The following is a 26,185-nucleotide window of genomic DNA, read 5'->3' as shown; positions in this document are numbered from 1 at the left end:
GATTTCGGTGCTCTCATTCAGGGAAGGAATCCCTGAAGTTCTTCCACATTAGCAGCTGGTTGTTGTGACACCCTATATGGAGCTCCAGCAAATTCCTCTTCAGAGCAACTTCAGTGGGCAATGCTGCCTTTCTAGAATATGTCTGAAAGGGACAAGGATGTCATATAAATATATGTATATGTATCAAGAAAAAAATTTAAAAATGCATCACATCTATGTGTAGAATTTGTCTATGAGTATTTTTTCAGGCTAATTTTTTTTCTATATCTCTAATTATATTACTCTGGGAGTATATCAAAGAGAAAGCAGTAAATGATAAAACCTGACCCAATTTAAATTCCTCTGAAAGGCATCCTAGTTTCACTTGACAAGCACCAACCTGCCGATCGCGGTTCCCCTGTCTGCCTGTCATGGCGCGATGGAAGGGTGTGAAGACTGTGAACATCGGCTGATTTTCTAACATACTCTGAATAGCCGACAGCCACAAACCTTCTATGACTCCTGATGAAAGGGTTTCTGACTAAGAATAAAAGATATGTAAAGATAATTTCTATAGTAAATAATTTCTTCTATTTGGTAATAAAACATTTCCTACTTTCCCATTCCTTTCTACTTTTTTTTTTTTTAATGTGAATGAAGAAAATGTACCAGAGCAATAACACGATGACTGGGAATGCCTAGAGAGGATAAAAAAAGGAAAAAAGGTATTCTCTCCTACTTTCCATGTTCATTTTTTGCTGTTCTTTGCTTGCTTTTCCCTTAAATACCCCATCTTTCTGAGTGTGTGTGTGTGTGTGTGTGTGTGTGTGTGTGTGTGTGTGTGTGTATTTTTTTAAGAGTATGAAATATCTAGGAAAGCAGAAATGTCTTAGGTTTCTGCTAGTAGATTCACTGCATTTTAGAGTAGGAAATTAAAGTGTGAAGCTAAACACTCCCGCTTATATCCAGAGTTTTGCAATGTTTAATGCATTAGCCCTTGTGCCCCCACTTCTGTAGAATTCTAAACTATCTTTATTCTGTACCAGTCAGTGATCCTGGCAGAACTCACAGTAGAATCATAGGACAGAAACTGAAACTGAGGGAGATCTCAGACCTAATACATACGAGTCAGTAGAAATATCAAGACTGCTTGCTGTCATCATAACATGCTTGGATACCTTGAAGGAACAGAATCATTTCCCTAGAGGGAAAACTCTATTCTTTATTCTTCCCAAGAGGGAATATAGCCAGGTGGTCCTGCCAGGTTTTACCAAGACCTTATAAACCAAAATTCTCTCTGCTCTAGGGAAGCATTTATAAAATAGCAAACTCCTAGACCTGAATAAAAATCATCATGGCTTACTGTCCCTCCTGTCAGTGACTACGGTTCAGGGGGCAGTCATTCGGCCTCTGTATGGGTCCTATATAAAAAAAAAACAAAACCTAATTCTTAGCAATCCCAACGTGCCCCCAAATTCTGAAGGGGGCTGTGGGGACACTACCACCTTCAGGTGAGAGGTTCTACTGCCTCCATACTTTCCTTCAGCCCCTTTCAAAACCTGAGCCTCCCTTTGAAAAAAGTATTGGCTGGGACAAAACACTCCCCACCTCCTATGTTACCTGGTGCTCCTATGCTACTCTGAGCACAACCTCCCTCCCTTCCTCCCTCCCACAACTGCAGTCTCTTTTCCCACTTCTTCCAATGACAATGCACTGGCACCAGATATATCCCACACCCCACACCTTATCTCCTGCATCTGCTCAATGATTTGCCCTCAAGGGTAATGGCTCACACTGGCTAGTGTGGTGCACGATGGGCAGATGGCTTCTCTTATAAGGACTAAACTTGTACTATGATCCAGTCTTCTTTAGGCTGATGGAGAAAATCAACTAAGGAGGCTTAGTGTTTGGAGGGACATTGGACTGAGGAGACATGAAACCAGATCCTTAGTGCCAGCATGGCCATCATTAAATCGCCACAGGACTTTAGACAAATTGCCTTACTTCTTGACACTTTGGTGTTGTCATTTTGTGAAGTGGTGTATCCTTGTGCTGATACATCCTAAATGCTGATGCAAAGTAGGGCAGCATAATAGTTTCTAGGGCTGCCATAACTAAGTACTATAAATTAGGTGGCTTAAATCAATAGAAGTGTGTCATCTCCTAGTATTGCAGGCTGGAAGCCTGAAATCAAGATGTCAGCAGGGCCATGCTCCCTCTAGAGACTTTGCAGAAGAATCTGTGCCATGCCTCTCTCCTAGCTTCTGGTGGTTGTGGCTCTCCATGGTGCTCCTTGACTTGGAGGGGCATTACTCCTAATGCCTGCCTCCATCTTCATGTGGCCTCTCCTTTTGTCTTCTGTGCCTCAATGTCCTCATATGACAGTCTCCTCCCTGAGTATATCACTGTGTCCAAATTTTCCTCTTCTTACAAGAACACCAGTCACTGGAATAGAACCTACCTTAAACTAGTGTGATCTCATCTTAACTTGATTGCTTCTGAAATGACCCTATTTCCAAATAACATCCTATTCATATGTACCAGGGGTTGGGATTTGAATGCATCTTTTCTGGAGGATGCAATTCAACCTACAGCAAGTGGTGTCTAATGAATGATGGACCAGGGTATATCTGTACAGGTTGACTTTTACAATACATAAATAGGGGCTAATGAGGATAAATCTGGCAAAAAAGTAACTTGGGGGAATGAGGCCAAGGGAAGGGGTCTGAAGTTCCACGGGCCAGTTCTGAATTATCCGGAAAAATAAGACTGAATAAAAAGTTCAGGGAGCCAGTTTTTCACAGGAGTTTTGTGAAAATTTGAGCTCAAGTGACAAAAAATGCAACACAGAATTAGGGCAACCAGCCTGATCAACATGGAGAAATCCCATCGCTACTAAAAAAACAAAAATTAGCCAGGCATAGTGACACATGCCTGTAATCCCAGCTACTTGGGAGGCTGAGGCAGGAGAATTGCTTGAACCCAGGAGGTGGAGGTTGCAGTGAGCCAAGATCACACCATTGCACTCCAGCCTGGGCAACAAGAGTGTAACTCGATCTCAAAGAGAATTAGGGCAAAAGCATTCTCTAAATTGCTGTAGAGAATCCATGGCCCAGAACAAAGGGGAGAAATCATTTTGTAAACATCTATTCAACAGACACCTACAAAATCTGACCCTCTGAACTGCTTCTACCTGCCTGCAGTACCAGCACCTCATTTTTTTCTGAGGGAGTCACATCTCCCCATTCTCCATCTGTGAAGCTGGAGGGTAGCTGTGCCTCTCCTGATCACAGTGGTGGCCACATGTCCACGATTTGAACATGTAAACCCTACATCCCCCAGTCAGCGTAGTTGGTTCAGGAATGAGGACATGACATAAAACAGCCAATGAGATTCAATTTCAGGACTCTTCCTGGGACCATTGGGTAATACATTTCTTTCTGCTTTATGTACTGACTTAAACTGAACCTAATATAGAGAAAAGTAGACACAAGAGATGGAGAGAGAAAGGACTGTAAAGATAAAGAAACAATTAGAAAGCAAGAGGGAGACCTATTAGCCTGTTTATACTCTTGGATGCAGCCCTCTCCTCTCTTCTAGTTTCAGCAACATGAGCTCATAAATTCTCTTCTTTTCACTTAAGTTGGTATCAGTTGGGTTTCTGTCACTTATAACCATTAGTCTTCCAAGTAATATCAAGAGTCTCCCAGACCGACTTGGTCTGATGTGGTTCTACAGCTTTGAAAGCAGATGAAGGCAGCACTTCATGCAGCAAAGTGATGCCACAGTGGCTCAGGAGCTGCAGTCCAATCTCACATGATTTTCTGGACAGTGACCTAAACAGGAGGAGCACAGACTACACATAAGATGACTGTTCTAAAAACATGTAAATCACCCCAAGGAATCTCATATGCAACCACATGCAACTGATTATAAACATGAGAATCATAAAACTGCAAACTATAGGTATTAGTATAAACAGAAACTTATTTGTGTCCTCAAACTGCAGAGGCATGGGGGACATTCTAGTCACATGTCAAATAAGGGAAACGCACAAGGCCCTCTGCAGGCTTCATTGAGATCCAGATTTCTATGGTTTGATAAAAGAATAAACATTAGCTTCTTCCTGTCTAAAAGCCAACACATATCTTCCTTTCTACCACAGAACAAGAGTCCAAATGAAAGGAAAAGCCCAGGGGCAGGGGTAAGGTGAGTCTGGGCGTGCACATGTGTGTGTATGAACACTCTAGGGATTACCGAAGTGTGGGTTTTCAAGCAAATGTAGCAGTAAGCAGTGAGCAGGGTGCTAGGTACACAAGCGTGCCAGCATCAAGTGCTTGACCATGGATTCTTGCTTTGCATGTAATAACTAGAATTTAGTTTTTGGAATATCCTTGGATCCCATTTCTCTTGGTAAAGAAAATATTTCTTTTTAGTATTGTCATTCAATATTAATAGAAACTAAAGGGTCAATGAAAGAGAAGGCAAGGTATCACTAGGAATGAAATTTTGAATATGAAGATGTGTATTTTGATTACAAACTGAAGAAAATAAGACCATAACGGCCTACAAAATTAAACATGAATATAAAGGTTGAAGAGTTTTCTCCTGAAGCCCAAAATCAATATCAAAACCTAAACAATATATATAAAGACCCTTGCAAAAATCTAAAATGTAACATCAAATGTTAAATATGAAAACTAAAAAGAAATACATAGATTTACAAAACAGTTTTTTTCAGGAGTGAGTGTGGACATCATGTCCATTTTTCCCCATATAACCATTCTATGTAAAAAACATGAAGTGGCCATGTGCAGTGGCTCACACCTGTAATCCCAGCACTTTGAGAGACCAACACAGGCAGATTATAAGATCAGGAGTTCTAGACCAGCCTGGCCAACATGGTGAAACCTGTCTCTACTAAAAATGCAAAAATTGGCAAGGCGTGGTGGCACATAACTGTAATTCCAGCTCAGTAGGCTGAGGCAGGAGAATTGTTTGAACCCAGGAGGCAGAGGCTGCAGTAAGCCAAGATCTCAGCACTGCATTCCAGCCTGGGAGACAGAGCAAGACTTCATCTTAGAAAAATTAAAAAAATAAAGTTATACCAAATAGAGTAGTATCAGCTATGAGCCCAACTGAAGGTCAATCAGGGTCGAATTTTGTACTCCTCAGAAATGTCCCAGTTGCCTCCCTAAAACTGAATATTGTCAGGCTTGTGCTGGTTATCTAAATTTTACAAACAAATATTGTCTTAAGCAGGCTTAATCAGTGATTTAGCTACCAGAATAAATGTTTGCACACTGGCAGTAAATGAGGCACATGCAAACAAGGCACTTACCTTTTTTCCCCTGAGGATCGTGGCAGTTTTCATGGATGCACAGGCCCCAGGCTGACCAGGAAGATACTATGCAGTCTGTAGAGCACGGGATATTGCAGAGCTGAGAGGGCGATGGGGCGGGCCCCACACACAATGTCCTTTCCACAGGTCGAGAGACTGAGGGACAAAAAAATAATGGACCATGTCACATTCTCTGGACATCCTTAGCCTTGTTTCTGCCTTTATTTGTATGCCTGCCTTGCAAATAAAACTTTCTGGTTAAAAATACTATATGTAAAGAAAATATCAATGCTTTCCAATATGTGTTATTTAGCTTCGCATGATTAGTATTTTGGTTGAGAAAAGGCAAAGAAGACAGAGGCAAAGCACGTGCACTTGAAATTCCTGCTTGGCAGAGTATTTCCTGGGAATCTAAGAGAGAACTGCAAATATCCATAGATACAAATTATCTAGAGTTATGACTTTTTAAAAAATTAAATGGCTTTGTGAAGTTTCAAGATGAGTCTATCTCAACTATATAAATGACTAGGTCACTGAAAAAATCAAGATAGAAGCCCTGAGGTGGAGTGTTTAGCATAACCAATCTACTGCTGTGACTCCCCTGAGCGGGGATCTGGCAGAGACACACAAGAAAAATGATTCCTAGGATAAGAAGAAAATTCAGAATCTGTGACTGCAGAACTGGCCCCTGGAAATCAGTTTCATTAGTAAGGCTACACAGAGGCCCAGTGTCCTCTTGGAAAATGACAAAACTAGTAGCTTCCAACTCTTCCTGGTGTGCACCTGCACCCAGAGTGGGGCCACATGGAGGTCACTTCAGGTTGCAGCAACCATCTTTCCATCAGCAGTGCTCACCATGTTTCCTCAGATGCTTTCTTTTTTTCTATTTTTCCGCTTTTTTTATTTTTTATATTTTTATTTTTATTTTTTTGAGACAGGGTCTCACCCTGTCACCCAGGCTGGAGTACAGTGTTATTATAGCTCACTGTAGCACTGACTTAATTGATCTTCCCATCTTAGCCTCCTGAGCATCTGGGACCACTGGTGCATGCCATCATGCTTGGCTAACATTTTCTATTGTGTTTTGTAGAGAGAGGGTTTCCCTATGTTGCTAGGCTGTTCTGAAACTCCGGGGCTCAAGCAATCTGTCGCCCTCAATCTCCCAAAGTGTTGGGATTACACACGAGAGCCACTGTTCCTGGGCAGGGGACTCTTTCTAGGCACCATAAGCATACACAGATGAAGGAGAAGACAAGATCCCAATACTTGTAAAGACTGTAAAGGGACAGTCTAAGACCCTCTACAGGGACAGACAAATGCATTAAGTTATTACTCTTGCACAGAGAGACCCTAAACTAAAAAGGCTTTGGAGCAATCTAGAGTTTTTTAGTAAATGGGTGAAGGTCAGAATGTTATCTTACTGACTAGTTTGTACTATTGTCTAAATATTTCTGATCTGTCATTTCCATTCACTTGAGCAGACTAGAAATGCCTCCAAGGTGCACACTAGAATGAGAGAAGTGAGTTGTAAGTCACACCATCTACTTTCTGTCTTACCCTTAACACATGTGTAAGAGTCAAATCTGGTAAAAGTGACAATAAATTTCAGCACTGCCCAGCAGAACTTCAAACACCAAAACAGCAGCAAAATAAAAAAATACTGTCATGACAAAGTGGCAACCCAAGAGGTAAAAAGTATTTCTAATGAACAATGGGGGAGCTTGAGCTGTTTACGAGGGTGAAAGGAAAAGAGAGGCTGTGAAAGAAAATAAAAATAATGTTTCATTTGCAATTAATTCTTTTCTACTTTACCGAAAGGATTTGACATGACTTAAAAGGCAAGTGCCAAGGAAGACTGCCAATGTAAATGTTACAGTTTGCAATCCATGTGGAGGGGACAGAGAAAGGATGAGGGAACAAGTATTAGGGGAAGGTAAAAGGATTGCCCAGGGAGGCTGAGGAGAGGTGGCAATCAAACAAAGATTGTGCTGGAAAGGGGAACAATGGGATGAGAAGCTGGAGTGACCAAAAGTGGGGATGCACAGATGAGACTGATGAACCATGGGTAAAGGAGAATCCAAGAGATGGGGAAGGAGTTTGTGATTCTTCCCCAAGGTCAAAGAAGTCAAGCCACACACAAGACAGTCATTCATTGAGTAAATCATGCATTCACTTCAAATCACTGAGCATCCCTCTAAATCAGACACTCTTGAGTGGTGTCTAGTTACAAGGAGCTCTCAGTCTAAAGGGTAAATCAAGCAGTATATTAACAGGGTTGATGAAAGGGATGTGTGAGAGCATTGTATATGTAGAAAACTGCATAGCTGGATGGCTTAAGGCAGAAGTGTATTTAAGTATGGTCTCCGACATGTTAACATGTGTTCTTACAAACTCAAACTTTAGTTCCAAAAACAAAACGTTGGTAATGATGGAAAAGAAAGTGGGGCATGTAAGCTGATGTTTAATAAGCATTTATAATGCATGCCAGGCACAAGTTATAACCCACTTATCAACATGAGTTCATTTAATCTGCATAACTTCCCTTTGAGATATGTTATTATTATCTCTAGTTTCAAAATAAGGAAACTGAGGCACAGAAATGTTCACTTATTCATGTTCCCAGCTAGTGAGCAGTGGAGCTGGAATTGGGATCTAGGCATCTGGGTCCTGAGTTTGTCCTCTTAACCACAGCCCTATGTGACCTCAGTATTTGTCATTCAACCTATATCAAATGCATACCATGTATAGGACACTTTTCTGGGTGGCCTTGGGCTGATACAGTTTTCCTTCTTTGTGGTGTATAGCTCCGCAAAATAACTGTAGAGTGAGCTGAAAATGCAACATCCGGAGATAAGGAGGAAGCCAGCCAAAACAGCTTGGGCTGTGTTCCAGTCCCCCATAGGAACAAGATGTCCTTCAACATTTTAGCCCAGCATGTCAGGTGTCCCTCAAAGTATAAAACCCAAGATGGGCCACCTTTGAGGGTCCCTCATCTGCAGCACAAGTGGGGTATGCACAGTGAAGACCCCATCCACTCTGGGCAGCTTTCTGTACCGTGGGGCACCAGCTCACAATGAATCATAGGTGTCTGTTGTCCCTTGCTGCCTATGTGTGAATAATAAATCTGTTTCATATAACTTGTTTCATATGAGTGTATTCTCTCCCACTGGACTCAGACTAGTTGGTAACCAGTGCACAGTGGACCTGCATCACACCATTTGTTAACACTGTGTTACGTCCTCAAGCCCAAGAGTGAATAAAACATAGCAGGTTTCTGTCTTCATGGAGTCCATATGCCAGTGTGAGTTGATAATAATTGTATTTGAGTCCAGAAATCTTAATAAGACTGGAAAGCTGTACTACTGCCCTCTTACCCTTGCCATGGCTGTCTCTCTCAATGACAGAGATACTCCGAGCCCCTCAGACAGCTTCTGCCACAACCTCTGTACTTGATGTTGGGCCCTGCAGTTGAAAGTACTCAGTCAACCAGAGCAACTCCCAGGCACACAGTAGGCAAGCACTACAGAGCATCTGAAGCTCCCAGCATGTTTGTGCAGGAAGGGTTTGTGGTTAGCAGTGCAGCTGAAAAAAGCCTGGGAAATACGTCCTGAAGCTGCATTTGTTAAGCACACTGTGTCTACACAGAAATTATGCTTATGTGGCTTATGTTTGGAGGTCTGTTGAAGATTATGGGGGTTGTGAGGTTAGGTTCCCAGAGTCCCCTTTGATAAATACTTAACTGTCAATTAGTTGACTGTTGAACATTAGAGCTAACGGTATTCTCAGATTTGAAAGTAGAGAAGGACATGGTTTGCTGGAAAAGGACAGGAAGAGATTTCTCTGGGGACTACTAAGTGACATATTGGAGGCCCAGGGGTAGGAGAGAGACCATTTGTCAAAGTAGCCATGTCTCTGGAGCACCTGCTATTGTGATGGACAGTGAATCTTAATCCGTATCAATAAATTATTCCAGTGTCTGGTGGCAAGTCTAAAATGCTTCATTTAGATACTGAATCAATGTGCTTGGGTCAGCCTGTCTCTATGACCAGACCCTCTACACCCACCCTAGGCTAAATTTGTTCTAGAAACAAATCATGAGTAAGTCACAAAGAACTTACCAGCCTCAGACCACTTAGTGAGTCATCTTCCAGAGAAAAGTAAACACAGGATATTTCTATGTTCCAACAGTCGATAGGATTGTTGAAGCTAGAGGGACCTTTATAGCTAATTTAGTTTAATTCATCAATTTTACTGAAAAACTAAGCTCCCAAGACTTTGGGTGGTTTCTCCAAGTTGATTCAGCAAGCACAGAGCAAAGCAAGAGCTGAGCCTCTACCCAAGTGGCCAACTCATCTCTGTCTTGGATTTCCTTCCATGGAATGAAAACATCAGACAGGGCAGATGTGGCCATTTCTACCAAGGATATTTTGTTTATGAATGACAGTGACCAGAACTGGAGGCAACCTATGACATGAGATATCCAAGACTCTTTAAATAAATTTAATACTTTAAACCTTTTATACCTTTAATAAATTCCAAATACTTCTCCTCCTTCATTGCTACAGCAAAACTCCAGTCCTTTCCCAGATGGTCCCCATCAAGGAAGAGGTAGTGAGACCAAATTTTGCTCTAGTTCAAATGACTATTACACTTTAAAAAATTTGTGGCTGTTCATGTTGAAATAAATTTATCTCAGGAAGGGGATGGGGTGAAGGCATTTCCTGGGTCACCTAAAGTTGGGCAACCTATGCAATTTACTGTCTACTGAGTCCTCAGTTCTCTTTGGCCAAACTCCAGCCATAATGTTTGTACTAAGAATTGCTGCTTTTCTATTCACCTGCACTCCTTTCTCTGAAACTACTGCCTGAAACAAATTTATTTCTATTAATTAGCTCTGACTTCTATTAATGCAATGAGCCCCTAGGAGCAGGTTTGTGCTTGTCCCACTTCCTCCAGCTGCCTCTTAGACCGTGTCACCTTGGAGCCTTCTGCCATTCCCGCGCTGACCAACCGCCAGACTAGGTAAGCAATTATCCAAGGTCTTATAGGATTTTTAGGTTTTATAGGCAGCAATGTTAATCCCTACAGGGACTCCTCATGGCCACAAAATGTTAAAGAGTCAAAATAACATATAACTCAGACAAACCAGGATCACTGCCTAGCAGCATCTTTCTAAATTCTAAGGAAAATATTATAGTATTGTAAGTGCTTGCACATATGCAATAGTCATTAATATTTTGAATATTTTGGTGTCTAACCTGGAATATTTCATTTGCAATATGAAATTATTAAATTGACCTGCCTCACAAGAAATGCTAAAGTCTGCTACTAATGATTGCAAAGTCACCTTAAATAATGAATTCATCCATGAACAGAATGTTAATTAACAGGAGGAAAAATATGCTGTGTAGGGGATATGTTTAATGTTAAGAAAAAAAACTGTTCCTAATTCTAGAAATGAACAAAGTCCATGATTTTCCTTAATGACATGGTGAATTCAGATGAGCATACAAATTCATTCAAAATAAATTGTAATTAGGAGGAAAAATGCCTGCTGTGATCATTAGTATGTGACTGCCATTGTAAAGAAAAATGAGTATCATTCTCTGAAATTAAATCAAACTCGAATCCAAACTAATTTGAATTAACACAGAAATAAGTGGCTAAAGAATCAATGAGTATACATTTTCCCACACCTATTGATAGCCATTTTGTAAGATTAAAACTTCAGTGCATTTAAATTTTTCAAAAAGAAATTAAAATGAAATTGCATAATAATATTTAATTAATTATAACTAATAATCATGTGTCCCTCTTTAGTTTAAACACAAGAAGTTATATTTGCTTAAAGTAAAAAGAGGTACTCTAGGAGTCTCGTTTTTTAATATATTTTTTACTGAATGAAAAATCAAGTCAGTCTTTCAAAATTCAGAAAGTGTTTGATGTAATTCTGCCAAGGCATAATGGGGTTCATCTTTCCTTTAGGACAAAAACAACTTTCTTACAGATAGTAGAGGAATTCATCACAAGATACTAATTTTTTTCCCCAGCATTTTCAAAAAACTAGAGATGAAAAGAAAATAAAGGTACTGTTACCTCCTAAGAAGCCCCCAAACCTAAATTATTTTGCCTGCTTTCTACCTTGGGATACCTAAGTAACCCTACTAATAAAACATTCTATCTTCAGTTATTTTTAAATAAGATTTTGTTTTCCAGAATATAACATCAACCTCCTCAAAGAAGTTAAAGAAGTTATAGTCATTTCAATTTTCCAAATCAAATGCAGATACTGTATACCCCAAAGGAAATTCTTACTCAAAGATTCAGAACTCTCTAATTCCATGGGCTTTCCAAGAAACAACCAGAAAAGCATCAGCAATTGCTCAAATTTAATTTGAAACTAATGAAAGAGCCTACTTGTGTAAAAATGCTGCTTTCTAAATGATTTTTGAGAAACAATATTGCTTCTGATATAGTCATTTAGCGAGCACACTGACTTGGCAGAAACTCAATCCACCTACTGCTAAAATAAATAGGCCTCTTCTACAGACTGAAGGAGTCAAATGGTTGAAGTGGAAAGATAAATAATTTTACAATTTTAACCATAAAGCTATTTTCCTTCAAGAAGCGTCATGCATTGTTTCAGTTGACTGTTGCCACTAGGATTTGCAAAATAATGAATCATTCTTTTAACTTAGTAAATAGAATAAAACCTGTCATCTAGCACTCACAGGCAGCTTAAAGAATTAAATCACGTCTCATCCTATTATACCTAAAAAAAGCTTAATTTTAGCCATATGGTAACTGTCTTGGCAAAGTACCATGCAATACAATTTGGCAGGAAGATGTGTGTATATGTACAGCAGATTTAATATCTAAAAATGATTTCTGCAATTAGAAATAATTATGTAAAATTTGTCTGAATGTCAAAAAGTTTTCTGAATTTCATTCATTTCATATAGCCAATTTGAAAATAAATATCAACTAGTCATTTTCCTAATGATAAAGAGTAATAGCACTATAGGCAAAGATAGAAAAACAATCTTCAGGAGAAAAATAAAGGCAAAACAAGTGAAGTACACATACAATTTTAGAAAGAAACCAAAATCAATAGCCACCAATTACATAATTAAGGAAAAAATACAGCAGCCTTCAGCCATATATTCATCTGTTTCTATTATCACATGTTCTCTCCTCTGTCCCCCTTTTGAAACTGATTTTCTGATTATTTCTCATACTTTTAGCTGAGATAAAACAGAGGCATGGAGAAGATGGAAAAAACAAGAGCTGATCTAAATGACATCTTGTACAGTTCACAAAGTGAGAAGCACCATTATTGATGAGACAGAAGAGAAAGGGGGTAAGTGAGAGATGGGGAAATGGCCAGGAAAAGAGAATAAGTGAAAAGGCAGAGAGGCAAGTAAAATGAAAGCGTTATCTCCAGAGATTTCAAGGGCAGACATATGCAATGTGAGGGAAGGGCAGCTTTCAAAAGGTCCAAGAGTCCCTTCACACTCAGCACTTTGTAACATAAAATTCATTTTTTTCCCATAGAACCTATAACAACAGCTAAATGAAAGCAAGTCTTCCCAGGAATGATCACAAATGCCTATTTAATTGAATAATGTTGGTATTAATAGCTAATATGCATTGACAACCCACTTGGCTCTAGGCACTACACTAATTGCTTTAATGTGATTTCTCATTTACTCATCATAACCACTCAGGTACATACAATTATCATTTCCATTTTACAGATGAGATAAATGAAGCTAAGTTAGTTGTCTCAAATTACAAGGCTAATAAGCGACAAACTCAAGGCTTCTTAAATGTCCCTATCCTTTAATACTACACTATACAATAATTTTGCATTTGTAAGAAAAATTATAATAGTAAAGTCTGCTGTTATAGTAATAATTAACTAGGAAAAAAATAAGTGACCATTTTGTCTGCTTCCAAAAAAATATTTGAGGTGAGATAAAATAGAAAAAAAAATAGGTTTAAAAATAGAGCCAGTACAAGCTAAACCTTAGGAAAGGTAAGAGTTGTTAAAGAAAAAGAAGCTTGGTGAGTATTTTTGTGGTAATTCTGAAAGGTACTTAAGATTATTTCCAAAGAGAGAAAGTGGATGAAATTTGTTTATAATGACTATTTTCATTTTAACATTTACTTTTAGGGTCATTCCTAAAAACATTTAAAGAGTTCACTATAAGTACCCCTCCTCTTCAAGTTTTGCTTAAAGGACAAAGAATAACCCAAAAAAAATTAAGGTAAATTTGAAACTGGGAAGGAGTGGCAGCTGAGTACAAAGGTCACCTTCCACTAGGTACAAATACAGTCATGTGTCACATAATGACACTTTCCTCAAGGACAGACTGAATAGACAACTGTGTTCCCATAAGATTATAATGGACCTAAAAATTCCTGTTTCCTAATGACATCATAGTCATCCTAATGTCATAGTGCAGTGCACTACTTACATTTGTGGTGATGGTGGTATAAACATACCTGTGGTGCTGCTAGTCATGTAAAAGTACAGCACATACAATTATGTACAATATACAATACTTGATACTAAATGATTGTATGACTGGTTTGTACATTTACTATACTACACTTTTTATTGTTAGAGTGTACTCCTTCTTCTTATCAAAATAATTAACGGTAAAACAGCCTCAGGCAGGTCCTTCAGGAGGTATTCCTGAAGAAGACATTGTTAATAGAGGAGATGGCAGCTCCCTGTGTGTCACTGTCCCTAAAGATCTTCCAGTGGGACAAGATGTGGAGGTGGAAGACAGTGATATTAATGATCCTTACCCTGTGTAGACCTCGGCTAATGTGTGTGTGTCTTAGTTTTTAACAAAAAGGTTTAAAAGTATAACATAAAAAATAAAAAATTTAAAAATTTAAAATGGAAAAAAAGCTTACAGAAAGGATAAGATGAAAGAAAATGTGCAGTTGAACAATTGTGGTTTTGTCTTAAGATAAGTGTAACAACAAAAGAATTAAAAGTTTTTGAAAACTGAGAAGTTTATGAAACACAAAAGTTAAATTACAATAAGATTAATGTATTATTGAAAAGAGAAATTTAAAAAATTCAGTGTAGCATAAGTATGCAGTGTTTATAAAGTCTATACTTTATACTATAAAATCTACAGTAGTGTACAGTAATATTACAGGACTTCGCATTCACTCAGTCCTCACTCACTGATTCACCCAGAGCAATTTCAACTCCTGTAAGCCCAATTCATGTAAATGCTCTACCTAGATGTACTGGATTTTAATCTTTTACACTGTGTTTTTACTGTACCTTTTCTATGTTTAGATATGCAGATACTTACCACCGTATTAGAATTGCCTTCAGTATTCAGCACAGTAACATGCAGAGCAGGTTTGTAGCCCATGAGCATTAGGCCATACCATATAGCCTTCTTGTTAGTGGACTATTCCAACTAAATTTGTGTAAGTACATTCTATAATGTACAAAGACAAGATCACCTAACAAAGCGTTTCTTAGAAGGAGTCCCCTTGTTCAGCACTGTATTAGTCCGTTCCCATACTGCTATGAAGAAATACCTGAGACTGGGTAATTGATAAAGGAAAGAGCTATCACTGATTCACAGTTCTTCAGAGCTGAGGAGGGCTCAGGAAACTTACAATCATGGAAGAAGGGGAAGCAATCATGTCCTTCTTCACATGGCAGCAACAAGGAGAAGTGCAGAATGTAGGGGAAAAGCACCTTATAAAACCATCAGATCTCATGAGAACTCACTCACTATCACAAGGACAGAATGGAGGTAACCACCACCCATACAATCTCAATTACCTCCCATTGAGTCCTTCCCACAATATGTGGAAATTATGGGAAATAAAATTCAAGATTTGATTTGGGCGGGAACACAGTCAAACCATATCATTCTACCCTGGCCCCGCTCAAATCTCATGTCTTCACATTTCAAAACACAATCATACCTTCCCAAAAGTTCCTCAAAGTCTTAACTCATTCCAGCATTAACCCAAAAGTCCAAGTCCAAAGTCTCAACTCAGACAAGGCAAGTCCCTTCCACCTATGAGCAAATAAAATCAAAAGCAAGTTAGTTACTTCCTAGATACAGTACGGATACAGGCATTGGATACATATACCCATTGCAAATGGGAAAAATTGGCCAAAATGAACGGGCTACAGGCCCCAGGCAAATCTGAAATTCACAGGGGTAGTCAAATCTTAAAGCTCCAAAATGATCTCCTTTGACTTCATGTCTCATATCCAGGTCATGCTGAAGCAAGAGGTCTCATGGCCTTGGGCAACTCTGCCCCTGTGACTTTGTAGGATACAGCCCCACTCCTGGCTGCCTTAACAGGCTCTCATTGAGTGTCTGCAGCTTTTCCAGGTGCAGAGAACAGGAAGGCTCATGGGATCCAGTAGGTCACGAGCAGTGCAAGCTGTTGGTGAATCTACCATTCTGGAGTCTGGAGAATGCTGGCCCTCTTCTCATGGTTCCACCAGGCAGTGCCCTGGGGGGGGACTCTGCGTCAGAGGTCCAACCCTACATTTCCCTTCTGCACTGCCTTAGCAGAAGTTCTTCATTATGGTTCCACCCCTGCAGAAAACTTCTGCCTAGACATTCAGGTATTTTCATATATCTTCTGAAATCTAGGTAGAGGTTCCCAAACCTCAATTCTTGACTTCTGTGCACCCGAAGGCCCAACACCACATATAAGTCACCAAGGCGTGGAGCTTCCACCCTCTGAAACAACAGCCTGAGCTATATATTGGCCCCTTTTAGCCATGGCTGGAGCTGAAGCAGCTGGGATGCAGGGCACCATGTTCAAGGCTGCATTGAGCAAGGGTACCCTGGACCCAGTCGACAAAGTCATTTTTCCTTCCCAGGCCTCCATGGCCTGTGATGGGAGAAGCGGCTGCAAAGGTCTTGGTGATTAACTTTTGGCTCCTTGTTACTTATGCAAATTTCTGTATCTGCCTTGAATTTCTTACACCAAAATGGGGTTTTCTTTTCTATCACATCGTCAGGCTGCAAATTTTCCAAAATTTTGTGCTCCGCTTTCTCCTGAATGCTTTGTTGCTTAATAATTTCTACTAGATACCCTAAATCATCTGTCTCAAGTTCAAACTTCCACAGATCTCTAGGGCAGAAGCAAAATGCCACCAAGTCTCTTTGCATAGCAAGAGTGATCTTTACTCCAGTTCCCAAAAAGCTCTTCATCTCCATCTGAGACCACCTCAGCCTGGATTTTATTGTCCATATTACTATTAGCATTTTGGTCAAAGCCATTCAACAAGTCTCTAGAAAGTTCCAAACTTTCCTATATTTTCCTATATTCTTCTGAGCCCTCCAAACTGTTCCAACCTCCTCTAAAGTCGCTTTCACATTTTCAGGTATCTTTACAGCAGTGCCCCACTCTCAGCAGTACCAGTTTATTGTATTAGTCCATTTTCAAGGCTGCTATGAAGAAATGCTGCTATGAAGAAATACCCAGGACTGGGTAATTTATAAAGTAAAGAGGTTTAATTGACTCACAGATCCACAGGGCTGGGGAGACCTCAGGAAACTTATAATCATGGGGGAAGGGAAAGCAAATGTGTCCTTCACATGGCAGCAGCAATGAGAAATGCAGAGCAAGGAAGGGGGAAAACCTTATAAAACCAATAGATTTCATGATAACTCACTCACTATCATGAGAACAGCATGGAGGTAACCACCTCCATGGTTCAATTACCTCCCACCAGGTGGATTATGGGAACTACAATTCAAGATAAGATTTGGGTGGGGACACAGCCAAACCATATCAAGCACCTAATTTCACTACAAAGTAAATAGCACAAATTCTTTCTTCTTATCAACTAAGAAAGACGAGGGGTGACAATAAAATTTTCCTAAGGCTAATGATCAAGAATTTGAAGGGAGAAGGATGTTTAAAACATACAAAAGCATGGTTGAGATAAGTATATCTGAGGGGAGAGAAAGGGAACAGGAAGATTGGTAAGAGAGAGATGAGGAAAAGCAGAGCTGGGTCTCACAGACTTCAGTTCAGGTCACAAGACGCCCTTTTAGCCCACAGGGGGAATCCAGCAAAACAGACCTTCACCTGTGTTCCTTCACAAGGTAGGTACTCCAACCTAAAAGTGTGTGAATAGAAATCTGTAATACTGATAGCAAGAAAAACAAATCCACATTCTCTAAAATAACACACTTCTCCAAGAATGATGTCACAAATGCCAAAGCTTAAACCTCTTTCTAAGGGACTGAAAAAAAAAGCAGACAAGGTCTAAGTAAGAACTTTGTGTTCTAAAATAAATATGTGACAATGAAGGCATCGTTGTAGCTGGCATCATTGTTAGCATACGTTTCTTCAAATTTGCAAATCATTTTAGACTAAACAAGTTAATTCAACTTCAAAGGAAGGTTCATGGGATTCACTAGGTCCTGAGTAGTGACGGGAACAAGACCCCACAGAATTTTTTAAATGCAGTCTAGTTCATTCTTCTGTATGAGGAAATGTATAATCTCTTTGCTGCAAAACTGAACGAAAGTGCCGTCCTCCCAGGTGCATTCACATGGTACAGCCTGTGGTCAGACACAACCACAAGGCACAGGAACTCCCCGGTGTGGCCTGCCAACGCCACTGGCACCTTGAAGCAGCACTGGAACTCCTCCTGGGCATCGCTGAACACCTCAACGTCCAGGAAGAGCCGCAGTCGGTGGTCCACAGAGCAGAGGCCACAGAGCTCGGAGGTGAGGGGGACTGAGGCTCCAACTACTGCAGTCACAGGTGCTCGGTGCCAGAAGTGGGCTGCTCTTGGCCCTGTCGTGGTGGTCACATGGCCAGGAGGGTCGCAGACAGAGCTGGCAGATGGAGAAGGAGCCAGAGATTGCTCTCCCTGTTTCCGCTCCCTGTTGGGGGATTCCCCAGTCACAGCCAGGAGAACCACTTGGTCACTACCACAGTTAGGACATACAGCAGGAGAACAGTGGCCTGTCTTTTGGAACAGAGGCCTGCAGCCTTCCTCACTGTCCAATCCCAGCTTGGGCTCCTCTGGCTTGAACTCATGGCCACAAGTGCATTCACAAGTCCTACTTGTATAGCTCTTCACTATGTCAGAACCAGTATTCTAAATTAGTAGTTTCCAACCTGTCTAAACCAATGGAACCTAACATAGACCCAAGTCAGAGGCACTGGGTCAAAATTGAGAACGGGGTAGCAAAGAGCACAGCAAGGATTTATACTTTATAAAGTATTTGTGACTACAGTTTGGAGAGTCATTCTTGTGAATAATTCATGGAGTATGATTTTGACAAGTCAATTGGCAAAATACTCTAATTTAAAAACCATTAAACTGAGAGTCTACTACTACTTCTGTGAACTGTGCAAATCTCTTAGCAACTGAACTTCAACAAAATAAACAGATTATACTGTACAGTGTTTCTCACCTATGTTTTACGATCTTCTCCCTAAGTAATTTTTGTAAACATTTTTTCCTAATCGTCCCTTCCTCCCTTATATTTTCATAATACAAATATGCTTTATATCTGCATATGTGCCATATGTGCATTTGTGCTTTATATATAATAAGTGCAATATTTTATTTAACCCTAAGAACTAATTTTTGTCCGCTTGGGGATGTCATCACCCCGACTGAGAATGCATGGACTAGATCACATATTGAACACCTGATGTACTAAGCAACATACAAGTATAGTCTAATTTAACTAAGAAGAAAATTCTATGAGATGAGTACTACTAGTATCTCCAGTTTTCAATGAGACAACTAAAGTTTTTTTTTTTTAATTTGTTTAAGATTTGATGATTCATAAATGGCTGAGGCAACACTTGAACTCAGAGAGTGTGATGCTATTTTTTCCTCTTTATCACCATGTTTGACTCTTCCAGGTTGAGGATTTGAAACTCTTGGATTTGTTGCACATTTCCATAGCTCTAGACTGAAATCTATCTTTTTAATTTGACGACAGTGCATCTCAACACCTGTGTATTGCTTGTAGTTAAAATCTATATGCTGATATTTTTATTGTAATGAGTAAGAGATAATACTTTAGCCAAAAAGATACACTATTTTCTGGTAGCATTCTAGTGCATAAGGAGAATATGGAAACTTAAAAACTACTGATATGCTGTAGAACTTTGTTTGCTAAAATAGGAGACATGTTATAAAAAGTTGTCAAGTTATACATGCCTAAATTTTTCACATATATGTATATCATCAGAAGAAACAGAGTATAAAATGAAAGGGACAATGATTTACATTTTAAAATCAATAATTGTCTTCTATGAAGTTTTAATTTGAGAGGAAAAGCATCGAAAATAATGAGATAATAATTATTTCATTCAAAAATGAAATTAGATGATTTTACACTGAAAGCAGCATGAATATATTTGGAGGTTCTTAAATGCAAATAAACACTGATTTCAAAAGTGTTATTATTTATTTCTAAAAGGATAGGTAAAATGAATTTTTCAAAGTAATATAGTTTTTTAATAACATAAGAACTACAGGTACAGAAATCTTTTTTTAGCATTTATATCTTATTAATTGAGGCTCTCTGACAAATACTGTTTTGTTCAAATCAATGAAGCCCACAGATAAGACATACTTATTATGGCTAATATTTGGCGATGTGGGGGGATCTCAATAGATAGTAGCCATGGCTTTTCAGATAATATATCTACCTCTGGCAGCTCAAGATCTTTACAGTAATGAACACAATTTGGCACAAAAGTCAGAAAACCTTTAGGGGCTCCACAATAGAGGGCAGAGATAATGGTAAGGCACTTCATCTGAGAACCATCAGTGTTATGATGGTTCTATCCAGAGCCATCCTGCCTCCAATCAGACCCAGTAGAATCCAAACAGGACAAGACTCCTATTACAACCATTTCTGCTTTCTGATATATTAATATTTCTTATCCTGGGAACAAAGACAAGACTACATCTTGTAGGCCACCAGGTTATTACCAACTATGGCCTCTCTTCTAACGTTCATTGTCAACTAATTAAATCAGAGTTATTTCATCTACAGTTATTTTATTTTATATCTGTGATAATAAAAAGCTCACATATACTGCTATATTTTTGGAAAAAAGAGGCTTCTCTTTTTCGGAGTTACCATTTGCATGATCTAAGGAGGTTTTATATCTCAAACAATAGCCAACTAGATCCTAAAGAAAATAACAGACTACTTTTCTCCTCAGAGCTATGCTCTTGAAACTTAGAATGAATATTAATTATATCTTATAATAATATCCTACTTTTACAAATGAGAAAATCAAGGCCTAGAGTGGTCATATGACTTTCTCAAGATCAACAGACAGTGTAAAAATCAATGTAAAATTCCCTGTCCTGATGCTTCTTTTACTCATTTGTATTGCCTCTAGTTAAAAATTATAATAAAATATAAAACCCTTGATTAATTCATACCCCAATCCCTCCAGTACTTCACATCTATTCATTTTATTCTGCAATGATGATGTTCTTCTCTATAAAATGGACATTTTCTTCTCCTTCCCAATTAGGTTGCTAATACCCTGTAGTTAGAACTAGATCATCTATTTCCACCAGACAGTCATTAATAGCATGTTCTTACCCACCAACAAAAATAATATAGGACTTTTTTGTCAATACACAGTTTGAAATAAGCATTCTACCTACAATAGGAGGCCTGTGAAGACTATGTAGATATTTAAATAAGAACACAGACTCAGTTAATTTCCTCTATGATACTGAGTCTGGAAGAGCAGGCACTGTATCTGTCTAGCCGGCCATTTTAACTCAAGCCTCTCTGATACTGACAACCAGATAGTCGGCACTCAACAAATATTGCATAAATACATAAATATATTAATGTGGTTGTATGAATTCAATTCTAACTGAAATACTAAATAAAAGAGGGAAAAAGTTATTAGCAACAATTTGATGTATATTTGAGAGTATGACACTGCCTAAAAATCCTAATATACTGGGTCTCAATAGGGTTGTACAGGTCAAGCTTGCAAAAGTTCACCTTATGAAGGGAGCAGGTAGGGGATAAAATCCAGCCTATTATCTTTTTTTCAAGCTATTCCCTCTAGTTATGCCCCAAAAGGCACTTCTTTCTATTACTTCCACCCAGAGGAATGATGTTTTTAATTCAAATGATGACTCCGTTTAAGCTGTCTGTTGCCTTGCCCATGTGCAATCTTAAAACATAAGTACCTGTAGAGTCAAGTTGGTTTAAAAGTCCCAACTTGAAATTAGAAGGCATCCCTATAGCCATAAAGTCCTATGAATTGCTTTAAAAATAATTAAAAACTGGAAAAAAGATACCAGGGAGTACATCAGAAATATGTACAAATAAAAAAAATTCAGATGATTGATTAAAAAAAAGATCCCAAACCAATGAAAATATAATATATGGAAGAACTATATATAAGCAACAGATTCTTATCATCTGAGATTAACCAGTGTAGCTTATTAGAAATAAGATACTAAGATTCAGAATGAAAAATGACTAGTGGAAATAAGAGCAAGGTTAATAGAGGCTTGTATGAAAGGTCAGCATGTTAAATTTACTTGCTAATGATACCAAAGTCCAAAAACTTAAATAGACACAGTGTGAAAGTGCTCACATTAGACCACTTACCTTTTGTAACCTCTTAGCAATAAGCAGTGTAATGTTAAAAGGTAATAATACATTCTTCATAAAAGGAAATATTCTGGAAGCAGAAAGCACCTCCTTAACACAGATCACTGTCAAATAAGACACGCCAGCTGAGCTGTAACTGGAATAAAAGTGTTGAACTCCTAAATCCCTCCTTTCCACCCCACTGCCTGCTTCCTCAAGGCAAAGCAGTTATTACTAACCAGGTTTGTTCTAGGCACTGTTACAAAGTCTCAGAGAGGAGACTGCATGATTCCACATTTTGGTGGGCTTATAATTTGACTGGAGGAATTATATTTACACACAAAAAAACTGGGGACTATAATAAAACAGACATGAAATTAGGCATCCATTTGTATAGTGCCAATTATACATGAGGTAGGTATTCACAGAAGAAAAAGATCAGGCAGGGTATTCACAGAAGAAAAAGATGGTGAGAAATTCTGAAGAAGCCTAGGATAGCCTGGGCACAATTGTGAATTATGCAATGCCTTCTCTGTTTTATTCTGGTGACTTATTTATAAAGTCCCTCATATGCAGAATACCCTTATAGCCTTTTGGCCAATTATACAAACTTTGGTAGGATGCTAGATTTTTTATTTTCCCATAATCATTCAATGTTAGTTCAACATTGAAATATCTGTTAATGTACCTTACTGCATGAATAGATTGAGGGAGGAATTTTAGGAACTCAGTAAGTGTGTGTATGCCTGTGTGTATACATTCCGCAGCCATTAACAATCAAATATACAAATCTTCAAAAGCAAATAAGAAAACATTGCTCTTCTTTACTAAATATCATGTAACATAAACAACAATCAAGTCATAATTAGAATTGTAAAACCCTAAATATTTAAGTTAGAAGCAAGGCAAAGATAACAGTGAACATACTATAACTTAATGTTGAGCTAGATTTCCTACCGAGTGTGATGCCATGAAAAAGACATAAAAAGTATAAATATTGAGTGAGAAAAGATAAATATTACTGCTTATATATGATTATTATCCAAAAAATTTGATAATATCAAATAAAAACTGTAAGAATGCTTAAGATAGTATAATAGACAAGATTTTAGGTATCATCTTTAATTTCTCAAAGTCTTTGTGCTATGGTTTAAATGCCCACACCCCTCCAAAGAAAAAAAAATCTAATGTTGAAATTGGACTGCCATTGTGATGGCATTGGGAAGTGTTACCTTTAAGAAGTATTTTTATCAGGAGGGCTCCTCCCTCATGAATGAACTAATGTCATTGTCACAGGAGTGAATGGTTATTTATCTAGGGAGTGGGTTTGTCCTCTCTTGGGCTCATTCTCTCTCTGTCCTTCTGCCATGTGATACCTTCTGCCATGTTATAACACAGCAAGAAGGCTCTCACTAGATTCCAGCACCTTGGTCAGCCTCCAGAAATGTGAGCCAATAAATTTCTGTCTATTATAAATTACACAGTATGTGGTATCCTGTTACAGCTGCAGGAGAGACTAAGGCACTACTTTTATATTCTTTTTTTAAGTCATCTGCTACATTTTGTTGCAATTTTTTTTTGGTTAAAGAATGTTGTTGAAATATTGTTCATCAAAGTATTGAGTGTCATATGTAAAAACAACTATATGTGGGAAGTTTTTAGTATTAGTTAAACCAGTGGCTTGATCTCCATTAAAATTTGAATTCATTGTATCTATTATGTGAATATTTAGGAGACAAGGGTGACAGTAAAAGGACATTAAATGTAACTTCTAGACTGTAACAGTGAGTGCCAGGGGTGGGACACTGGGGGTAGGCTGCCCCAGGGGAGGAGTATTTTATCATTGATTTATTAAGAATTGCTGGCACAAGGTGATAACTAAATGAGATTGTTTTGTTTTTTATTTTGATGTTACACACAAGAGATTACACACTCACCCACAAGGGCATGGAGGTCCCATGTACCTTTCATTATGTTTCCTCCATGATAATATCTTACACAACCGGAGTACAATATCAAAACCAGGAAACTGACATTGATACAATCTACAGAGCTTACCCAGATTTCACCTGTTTTGCATGCATTCATGGGTATGTGTCTGTGTATGCATGTGTGCTTTATGCAATTTTTTCATCTGTGCTGATTCATGAAACCAGCACCTTAATCAAGCTACAGAGCTGCTCTATTACTACAAGACTGGTTTCTGCTACCTTTTATAGCAACATCTATCCCCTCCCATCACTAATCTCTGGTACCTACTAATCCGTTCTCTATTTTTTCTGATTTTTTAGTTTTGTTTATGAATTCTCTACAGAAGATGCACCCTTATCCCTGCCCTCAGGCTTGTAGCCTTTGTTTATAGCTGGCACTGACATACCCTTGGTTCACCACAGGAATATGATAATGCTCAGAGAAATCTGGCATCCCCTGTCACTCAACTAAATCTCAAACCCTTGCCTTGACCAACACTTCTCTGAATCATCTGGCCCTGGTAAGGGACCACCTCTCAGACTCTCCTCCTGCCTCTCTCCCCTGCTTCACACTCCTCCATGTGAAAAACCTTCTTCGGGTAACATTCCAGGCATCCTGTTGCCTACAGCTTTGCACTTGTTTACTCCTCTGTCTGGAACACTCCTTTCCCAAAGAGATAAAGTCTCACTCCCTTACTTTACTTAAGTTTCTACCTAAATAACACCTGTTGAGATGGAACTTTTACTGACTTTCCTATTTGAAGCAGTACACGCTCTTACTCATTCCTTTATTATTATTTATTCTCTAAGCCTGCTTAATTTTTCTTCATTGCATCTATCAGACTTAGATATTCACTTGTTTGTAAAATAATCCACTCTCTCTCGCTTTCCATCAGAACATTAATACTACTATAAAGACTTTGACTGCTTTGTTTATTGCTATATTCCAAGTATTGAAAACAGTTCTTATCATAAAATGAATACTCAATAAATATTTGTTTGCTGAATCAATTATCCTTACTGATCTTAAAAATAAACTCTAAAAAGCAAGACTTCAATTATTTCTTACCCAGCTGGCAAAAATTAAAAATAATGAAAATATTTAGAACTGGCAGGAAAATGAAGAAATGGGCTGGCTTAGACACTGTTAGTGCAATTTAAATGACACAGAATTTTCGGAAGAAATTTTGGTGGTAGCTGTCAAAATTTGGAATGTACAAATCCAACAATCCCACTTCAAGGAATCATATTAAGATATTGACAATTGAACAAAGGTATAGAAAGATGTTCCTCTCAAAAATATTTGAGGATAGTTGGATGTTGTATACATTGTTTGTTATAGGAAAAAAATGCTAAATGTCTTTCTAAAGAGAAATGATTAAACTTTCTGAATTAATGCATATCATGGATATTAAGCAATTGTTATGAAGAATGATATACATAAATAGTATTTTGGAAAAATCAAATGACAAAGGCAAGTTTTAAAAAAATGTTCTGGATGTATATCTAAATATCAGTATCTGGTGTGTGTGTGTATGTGTGTGTGTTTGTGTGTGTATGTGTACACACTAAATTAGAACAAAAAGTATTTATGCCAATTCATTTATAACTACCCCTGATATTCTTAAGACAGGCAATATTCAATGTTCAACAGAATACTGAATGAAAATTTTTTAAACATTTGCATTACATATCTCTCTATAAATTTTTATAATAACACATTTCCTTTATTAGTAAAAACCAATTAGAATAATTAAAAATTGAATGGAAGATAGTCTCATTAAACTAATTCAGATTAAAATGTCATTGATATAAAATATCATTAAGTATTTGACATAATGTGTTATCTTCTCACTAGGGACCTTTTTTCTTAAGCCAAAGGAATAAATTGCCAATGGCAGAATCTTAGCAAGAATATTTCTTCTATGAAGTGATTCCTGGAGCATCTCACAGGAAACAGGAGGGCAAATGTGATAGCTACATCAATCAAAATGCAGTCTGGAGTAATCGCTAATTCTCCGGCCATCCAAAAATCCTGGCCCAATGGCTGGCAAACTACTTAAGGGCTTGGTGTGGAGAGTTTAAGATTTCATAGCTAGAAATCAAATGACTAAATATAGATAGAAAAAAAAAAACAAACCCTCTACTTTCTCCTTCTCTGTAATCTTATTAGTACCATGTGCCTACTTTGATTGGGTAACCTTGGGGTTCCACTGAATCACTGGTCAGTGAGTAGATTTGTATCTGTATCACACTGA

General features: G+C 38.3%; 1 protein-coding gene across 2 annotated transcripts in view; it reads right to left on the bottom strand.

Annotated features, from left to right (window-relative positions):
- Positions 1 to 26,185, bottom strand: part of THSD7B (thrombospondin type 1 domain containing 7B) — an 835,144-nt gene that overhangs the window by 459,873 nt on the left and 349,086 nt on the right. For both annotated transcript variants that reach the window (XM_032286329.1, XM_032286330.1), the window contains exon 6: positions 5,321 to 5,476. In XM_032286329.1, coding sequence (XP_032142220.1) covers positions 5,321 to 5,476 — 156 coding nt within the window. The remainder of the gene's footprint in view (positions 1 to 5,320; positions 5,477 to 26,185) is intronic.

This window comes from Sapajus apella, unplaced genomic scaffold (genome assembly GCF_009761245.1).
Source record: "Sapajus apella isolate SASKATOON/1434 unplaced genomic scaffold, GSC_monkey_1.0 scaffold18, whole genome shotgun sequence".
In the NCBI taxonomy this organism is placed as follows: domain Eukaryota; kingdom Metazoa; phylum Chordata; class Mammalia; order Primates; family Cebidae; genus Sapajus; species Sapajus apella.
Note: the sequence above shows the minus strand (reverse complement) of the source record. Positions and strands in the feature narration are given on the sequence as shown.